This window comes from Pelmatolapia mariae, linkage group LG9 (genome assembly GCF_036321145.2).
Source record: "Pelmatolapia mariae isolate MD_Pm_ZW linkage group LG9, Pm_UMD_F_2, whole genome shotgun sequence".
Taxonomy (NCBI): Eukaryota; Metazoa; Chordata; class Actinopteri; order Cichliformes; family Cichlidae; genus Pelmatolapia; species Pelmatolapia mariae.
Window position 1 is genome coordinate 29,808,325 of NC_086235.1, and position 8,610 is coordinate 29,816,934.

An 8,610-nucleotide genomic window follows, 5' to 3' on the forward strand; every position below is an offset into this window, starting at 1 on the left:
CAACACGCGGTCTCGATGCCACAGTCATGAGAAGCTTTATCCAAGATGGTCCACTTCACAAGAGGTACAGCGAGGATGAGTCAGCAGCAGTGGAAAGTGAATTCAACATCTGTCTGACTCCCAGCTGCAGAGGTTAAAGAACACAGAACTGGGATTTTCTCTATGAGCGGGTCAAGCGAGTGGCTCGGACTGGCTTGGAATGCTTTCCCCCTTTTTTTAATGCTCAATAATGGTGCGTTTTGCATGCTAGGTAGATGTGAAGTTGACAAACCAAGCAGGGCAGCAGTTTTGAGAGATCAAGGAACTCCAGGATTTAAGTGGGGGGAAAAAAAACACAACGTTCTTCACCACTCCAAAGCCGGGAGGCTCTCCGGAGCGAGCTTAATTACCAACTGCAGGCAAAGCTTCATTTAGAAACCACAGGGCTTTTACTGAAAATCAGAGGTGCTAATAAGTTGCCTGCCCATTCAAGGTCATCACCACGAGCACGGGAAGCAGAGAAGAAGGGTGTTGTTTTATCTAACTCTTATTTTCCTGTTAGTTTGTAACTTAAACTAGACTCTTTGCTTTATACACTGCTGTTTTGTATCATTATCTGTGTCAAGTAGAGTAATTATCTAACAAATGTATAAAAGCGGCTCTCTAATTAAATGCCACGGGCTGTAGGAGACGGAGATAAATTATTTATGCTGCTTTGATGAGAGCTAGCTAGCTCTGAGCAGTCGTTTTTAGACTTGAAACCGCTGTAGCGGGATTTTACTGAAACTTTTCTGGGGGCGGGAAGAAAAAAAACAAAAAAAACAAGCAAAAATTGGAATGTTTGCCACCAAGGATTCTGTGTTTGAGAGCCAGCTTCTCCAAAGATGGTCATTCAAGAGAGAAAGGTATGTACGAGTCAGGAAGAGGCGAGGTTGTTCAGAGGAAACAAAGTATGCAGTGTTTCAACCACAGCTCTAATCTAATGTGATCCGTGTAACTGCAGGGCAAGTTAAAAATATATTCCTCCAGCCAAAAAAAAGAAATGGAAAAATTTTTACAAAAAACCCAAACAAATGAAAAAAAAAAGGGGGTTTCACAGTAATAAAGCATAACTCAGGAGGAGAATCAACAAATGAGACAAAGGAGGCGAGCCAAGGTCAGATAAGAATTTCTTATTCCAATAAAAAATACATTCATACAGAAATATAACAATTTTGCAAAACAATTTCAAATAAAAATTTCATAAAGCATAAACATAACAATTTTACAAAAGTTTTTTTTCCTTTTTTTTAATACAAAGATTCAGTTGAGAACAAAGAGCTCTGTGTGTGTGTGTGAGACAGAGTAGTTTGGGTAGTGGAGATGAAAGTGATGATGGAGATGTGAAAAAAAGAAATGCGAGCAAAGACAAGAAGAAGAAAAAAAAAAAAGCATGAGGCTGAATCAAGGCTCAATTATCACTTGGAACAGTATCGGCTGCTGTTTTCGCAGAATGGATGTTCCTGCTCTTTGCCCGCAAAAGGCCTTGCCAGCGCTCCCAAAATCTATCGCAGCAAGCACTTTCAAGTTTGTACTCATCCCCGTCTCCAGTGCCCGCTCATCTGAAATCCATATGTCGGAGCATGCCGCTCTGCAACTTGCTGCGACATCGGATTCCTGCAGCCGGGTCGCTGACCTGGAGACAGTGCCGCACAAAGATTTATCCTAAAGCAGTAATCGGTAGAAGCCCGAGCGGTTTGGGAGTCGGGGGGGTTGGGCTCTACCTTGTTGTTGAGGGTCCTTCTCCCTCCACCTCCAAACAGAAACTTTGATGAGCTTTGTTTGTGGCCAAATTTCCCAGATCCTGAGAGCCTCCATTCACCCCACCAGGCTCACTCCTGTGGTTTTCATAATACTGTTGCAGCTTGGCTAAAACAAAGCTCTCCAGACAGGTCAATAACCAACCTACACAGTCAGCAGTCTGTGACAGATTCCATGCCAACAAAGCCTTTAGCAATTCATTACTGTGAGGCGGTACAAGGCGAGGCCTGTCCGACTGCAGCCTGTTAATTACAATAAATCTTTAGCTTTTTTTCCCCCCTTCAGTCCCACTCGAAGGGATGCAGGGACAAGGAAAGGGGGGTGGTCAAACCGGGGTGGGGTGGGGAAGGACACCGGTGAATGAGAGGAGCAGCACTGTGTGTGATGGACTTCAGTACATACTACACAGTAGTTAACATCTTTAATAAATGAATTTAAGTGCTCTAAACATACAGCATTTGTCCTATGTACAAGTTCAAACTTAAATTAATGGCATTTACATCGACTAAACTGGTGCTCCGACTCAAAAAGAGACGGGAAAAAAAGGCAGTTGACTCAGAAAAGGTACTTTTGTGAACATTTACATTTAAACAACAAATTAACTGCCAGAAAAAAACTAGTTTAAACACAAAGTAGGTGCAATTTCATTTGTAATTGAGCCTTGATTAAGCTTTTCGCAAATCACCCAGACAACAAATGTGACACCCCAAAGGGAGCAAAACCACGGCTACCCCAGAGGGCCGAGTCACTTGCATAAGGCACCATTAAAGGTCAACAGTGCATTATTGGAAAGAAAGTACAAAAAAATCCAAAATGACTCCTCAAGGCAAAGAATGAATGAGAACGTTAGCAAGCAGGGGTGATCTGACAAACCAGAATGAAGGCAATGGATGAAAGTGTTAAAATATTTTTTAAAAAAAAGAAAAAAAAAAGAAATCGTCAAGGCTTTATGTACAATATTGTAACATTTAACTGTTTGCCGTTTAGCTGCACTTTTATTGAAACTATCTGGAGTCCTGATTACAGTGGAAACAGGAAATGAAGAAACCCTAGAACCATGCAACACCTGTCTATGATACTGAAGTTATAGTATAGTTGTGTTATACCTCTAAGCACACAGCTTATACAATTGGACTACAAATGAGCTTTGTAGCTTGTAAAAAAATAATAAACCAGGCTACATAACACATTGCACATTTAGTAGCTGCACCAAAAACACCAAAAAAAGCTCCTGTCATACAGTGACCAAGAGAGGGGAGGGGTGTAGGGGGGTGTTTTGGTCCCTGGGTTACACAGACCAGAAGGTGACATGTCAGCACCTCTCTCTCTCTCTCTTTGTCACTCGCTCTGGTCAAACCCAAGGCCTCGCTAGCTTCAGAGAAGCAGGGCGGGGCCCCCTCCCTCACCCAAGTCTGGTTACCACACAAGACAGGCAGGCAGGCAGGCAGGAGCTTCCTCCCTGCCTCATCCTCACACCGCCACCAGGGAAACACAAGCGGAATGCTTCTCCCAGAATCCCCATTCAGTCCACAGCAACATCGGTACCAGCCCATCCGCCAATCCCATCTCTTCTACCCCCCAAAATTCTCCTCTTCCTCTCCTCTCTCTTCCAGATGGGGAGAAGGAGGGTCCGGTAGCCAATCGCAGACATTCACAGTGCACACATGCTTGCCTCAGACAGTTTAGTAAAGTACCAGTGTATCTGCTGTCTGGGAGATGTCCCCAAAACATCATGCACCATACGTACAAATCATTCACTCTTTAATTGTCTTTTCTTTTTATTTCTTCTGGTTTTTTTGTTTAGTTTTTTTGTCTTTTTGTGTGTGTCTGTGTGTGTTTTAAGTCCTTCTCAATCCAAAAAAAAAACAAAAAGAAAAAACCCGACAAAAAAAACTTGCCCATCCATGATTTTGTCCTCTTGTTGCAACAGACGACCTTCAGAGCGCCTTTCTCCGAAGAGAGGTCCCGGAGGCACTGGGTTTCAGTATGGTGCAAAACGGCATGCTTTGGCTGGAACACTCTCCCGCCACCCTGCTCTGGGACAGTTCAACCAAGAGACTGGTCGGGAGGCGGCGATTGTTTACATTTTTTTTTCTTTCCTCTCCCCTTTTCAAAACTTTTTTTTCCCCCCACTTTGTGGCGTTGCTCGGCGCTCACCCCACTCTAGATGTGTCTCTTCATGTGAAGAGCCAGATGGTCAGACCTGGAGAAACATCTGTGGATAGATTGGGGGAGGCGAGAGAGAAAGTCAGTAAGATGCTGGATGAGGCACGCTACGCTGTAGGGCATGAAGATAGTCGTTGCAATCTGCAGACCTAAACTGAGAAATTCGTAATATGAAGAAGCCATTTGCTTCGTTTTTCCTGCAGCCTGGCTTTTCCTGATTTTTGTGTCAAAGACTCTAAAAATTAGAGTCCAAACATCAACGCAGACAAGCAATCTTGACATCTGACTCATAAGCTTCTGTTGGGCCTGAAATATGCTATGACACAGTTTTACTGGACAAACTGGCCAAAAATATCAACGTGTGTATACGGAGTTAGCATTACCCGATATATCAGAGCGATCCATTCATTAGTCGAGTACTAGTTTTTTGGGCTACACAAATGTGCTTTCAGTCTAAAGACAAGCATCACTGCTAGGATGATGCATGGGAAGTGAAAATAAATAAATTAAAAAATCAGATCCCATGAGAACAAAAGCAGTCTTATCAGAAGCCCGTTGACGATGCTTAGAGATAAACAGCCCAGCTTACCTGTCACAGTGACTGCATTTAAATGGCTTTGCCCCGGTGTGCTTCCTGAAGTGTCTGGTCAGCTCGTCGCTTCGTGCAAAACGCCACTCGCAGCCCTCCCACGAACACCTGTATGGTTTCTCACCTGCGGGAGCACACAAGAAGATTGGTTAAAACCCGCGCTAACATTTCCACCTGGTGTGATGACATGCTTGTTTCATTCATTCAAATCAATCAGGAAGACAGACTGACAAAGCTGTCTGAAGCCTGGGATACCACTGAACCTGTTGGCTCACAGGCTCTGCGTGCATGCAACTCGAAACATGCCAAGAATGTCAACAGTGCTGCAGTGTGCCTGAATGTGTGGGATATTTAAAATGCAAAACAGAGGGAGGGAAAAAAAGAAGAAGCCACAAGTGCAATTTCACACTGCTGATCAAACACAAGGGACATTGGAATGACCAGTCAAAGCACCTCCCAGTTCGGTCCCCCCGGCTCCTCAGCCAGTCTCCCCTTTCCCATGGTGAAACCCAATCTGTTTTGAAGTCCTTTTATCTCCTACGTGCAACCCCTCCCCCTTGTAAACCCCCCCTCCTCGCTCTCTCTCTGGCTCAGTCAGTCACATTCCAGATAGATTAGGTCACAGTTTAGCTATCCAGCCATGCAGAGCTAATACTCAGCGCTCCAGCTGAGGACATCATGCACTGTGGACCTTTAATTACATGACACAATGGGCAGACGATGCCATTAAGGTGGAAGACTGAATTAACAGCACTCCTGGCATCGACTCAATAAAATCTGAGATTTTATTTTTTTTAAAGAAAGTACTGCCTTTCCTTGTATCCCCCTTTCCTGTTTTTATTCTGAGGCCGATAGAGCCGGGACTCACCTGTGTGTGTGCGCTGGTGTGCTTTTAGGTGGGAGCTCTTTGTGTAAACCTTGCGACACCCGTTGAAGTGGCACCTGTGCACACGCCTCCTGCCGTCCGGAGATGCGTCTCCGCAGGCAAGTCCCGTCTTTTCCGAGCTCTTTGCCACGCCGCCGCTCCTGATTTTGACAGGCAAGTGCAACTCGGCGTGCGTGCTCACCCAGCTGCTCATCGCGCCGCTGGCCTCCGAGTTGGTCTCGGGAGAGGACGGAGGTGTGCTAATGACAGAGGGGCTAAAAGGTCCAGAGCCAACCAAGACAGAGCCCAGAGGGTTGGAGGTAAAGCTGTGAGTGGGCGAGAGCTCCTCAGAACTGTCTGAAGCCTCGCTGCTGGCGTCTGAATTCACACTGTTGGTTTCCAAGATTTGGCTGTCCTGATTGTCCTCCTCGTGGGCCTTTGGGTCAGACTCGGCCTTGGCCTTATCCCCGCAGGCCAAGATCAGCTTGCTCCAGAGGTCCTCCTGGCTGTCGAACTTGAGGTCGGATGTGGAGACGTAAGGCTCGCTCTGCAGGTAGCGCTCCAGCTCCAAGCACGTCTGGATGAATGCAAAAGAAAAAGACACAGTAAGAACAGATGAGTCACAGCACATTCACTCACAGCAGCAAAATGCTTCTGCGAGTGGGGAAATCCTTTTAAATCATGCATGCGCACATCCCCAGTATGCTTTTGGCTGGTGGAATATTTGCTAAACGCTTACAGCAGGAAACCAGGAAATTTCTGCTATTTCTGCACGTGCAGTAATGAGGCTGCACTGATTAAGCAATGGAAGGAAAATTAAAGAAAAAACAACCAATATTTGCTGCTTCTTTGTATCACATGACGCACGCTGATATACGTGTTAAAAGCTAAGCCACGATTTTCAAAACCTTAAACTTTTGATGGCCAAGTTGGGGAAAAAATAAAGACACATGCTTCTAGAAACCGCCATTATTTGCATTTCCTGATGGCAGCGTCACTAATCATGTGTCTCCTTTGCTCAGCTCAGCCCCCTCCACCTCTGATTGGGCATCATAACACGACGCGACCACATGGAGTTCATTGAGCAGCCTCAGCTCTGAGCTCTCCTGCAGCCAAACGTGCAGTGTCATTTCAGCACTCCACAATGACTCACTCAACAAATATAGAGTCCTTTTAAGGAAGCCGCTCAACTTCCCCCTCCAACATTTCAGCTGCTTGTCCTCATGCAGGACCGCTGTCATGCAATCACGTCCTTCCCCTCACTGTCAGCCACTCCAAGCCCCAGCTGTGAAAAGATTCACTGACTCTAAATTTACTAACTTACACAGGGCCCTTAAAGTTAAAAAGCAAAAAAGGAGGAGGGCGGTCATTAGAAGAAGAGTTCTGAGACAGCAGCTTTTATAAATATTCTCCTCTAGGCCTCTGCAGCTTTTACACTACATTTTTCCAGCTGTGCTGGTGTCTACTCATGCGAGGACAAGGAGGAGGAGGAATTGGCCGAGGCTTGACATTTTGATATCGTTATGCCGTGGAGCCCATTCAAATCCCAAGAATGATGCAAACAGCTGTTTCGTAAAGGAAAACAAATGCTCTGAAGCACAGAGACTTATAACGCAGATCCCACAACAGACTTATAACCATGTGATTTGAAAAGCACCGACAACGACATCCTCTACTCTCATGCTGATTTCAAACTGCACTTCCTTCCCACAACCGCTGTCATTCGCCAGCATGTGTCAGCAGTTGACAGCAGCACCCCAGTGCCCTGAAAGCATCGGCCGAAAAACAAGCAGAAGCCGTGCTCCAAACAGGGCAGTGGCAGTGAACGCAGCAGCACGCCGATTCTGCTCGAGTTACTCAATCCCCATTCATCTCGGACTCCAGCTGTCAGACTGACACACTGATCCACTTCAGCCTGCCACAAACTTCAGAACCAAACAGAAAATGAAACGGGATCCGTCTAAGCACCGGGAGCCTGTTTTTGTACAACCGTTATCAGAGTACATACACGCACATAGTACATATAAATACATTTGAAGTTGTCCGCCGTGTCATGTGTTACAGCAAGAAGAGCATGAAATCTGCTCAGTTCCGCTTTGCCTTACAGGCTCAAACTGAGACTTAGTAGTGGAAAAAAAGAGCTGCTAACGGATACATTAACTTATATTCACCTGCTGCCAGTACTCCTCCAGTGACGGTAAGGCTGAGAAATAGCCCGTGTCGTGAACTATTTGAAGTTCTTGAAAGATGCTGCACATGGGTAGAACATCCATTTTTCCCCGAGCTTGTGATTTTTTATTATTTAAATTTGTTTTAGCTGCACTTAAATATATTTTTCTCAGGTAGAAAACCCAGTGAAAGACACAGCAGCGATCCCTCCGCGATGCAAACGACTTGTACTCAGCAACAGCAGCAGAAGAAGACTCCGCGCGTCAGTCAGCCAGTCAATCCCCCCCTTTCCTTCTTCTCTCGCTCTCGTTCAAGGTATTTGCAAACACTGCACCACACTGGATGGGGAACAACTGCGCTCTGCAAACTTCCCTCTTCAAACCTCGATGCCCCCTCCCCTCCTTCCCTCTTCTCCTCGGCCGCCCCCTCATCGTCACCAGTTACGCCCGCCTCCCTTTCCACCAATCAGCGACGAGCAGAGCAAGGGCCCGCGAATGATATCACAGCCGACCAATCGCGTCGGGCCGTTAACTCATCTCCGCTTTTAAGTGGTTCGTTTAACTCTCAGTGGCTCGTCTCTGATTGGCTGGTATTTATAGCCACATATATAACCCAGCGACGGACTCTTTTCGCCGTAGTCTTTTTTTCTGTCGACAGTGTTTCGCCACAGACAGCGCATGTGAGCCGAAACAGTTTCTCTTCTGTGGCGAAACCTCTTGTGTACATGTGTGCAACTTTTGTCACAAGTAGCAGTTGCAACAGTGTTGTTTGAAGGGGGTTGTCTTCAAGGCCGTAACTGTGGCGAAGTGCTTGTGTTGACAAGAGCCATTGAAAGTTCCACTCAGTGAAGACGTGTCTTGGGACACGGTGACTAATGGATGGCAGGATATTATGTTATCACGACACACGCTGGCTTTAGAGGAAACATTAGTCCTCAGTTCTCCTCTATGACTACATTCATGTAGACTTCTGCTTTATCGCTGATTTACTGAAGGAAGATCAAAGTTTGCACTCTGTGGTTGAGGTTTGACAAGTGCAGCCC

The 8,610-nt window shown here is 45.9% G+C and overlaps 1 protein-coding gene across 1 annotated transcript; it reads right to left on the minus strand.

Annotated features, from left to right (window-relative positions):
- Positions 1-1,131: 1,131 nt before the first annotated feature.
- On the minus strand, positions 1,132-7,938 carry klf6a (Kruppel like factor 6a). The gene is made up of 4 exons (XM_063484136.1): positions 7,571-7,938; positions 5,403-5,976; positions 4,535-4,658; positions 1,132-3,994 (listed from the first exon to the last, which is right to left on the minus strand). The coding sequence occupies exons 1-4, from the start codon at positions 7,670-7,672 to the stop codon at positions 3,943-3,945; spliced, it is 852 nt and encodes a 283-aa protein (XP_063340206.1). The 5' UTR covers positions 7,673-7,938; the 3' UTR covers positions 1,132-3,942.
- Between the last annotated feature and the right edge of the window lie 672 nt (positions 7,939-8,610).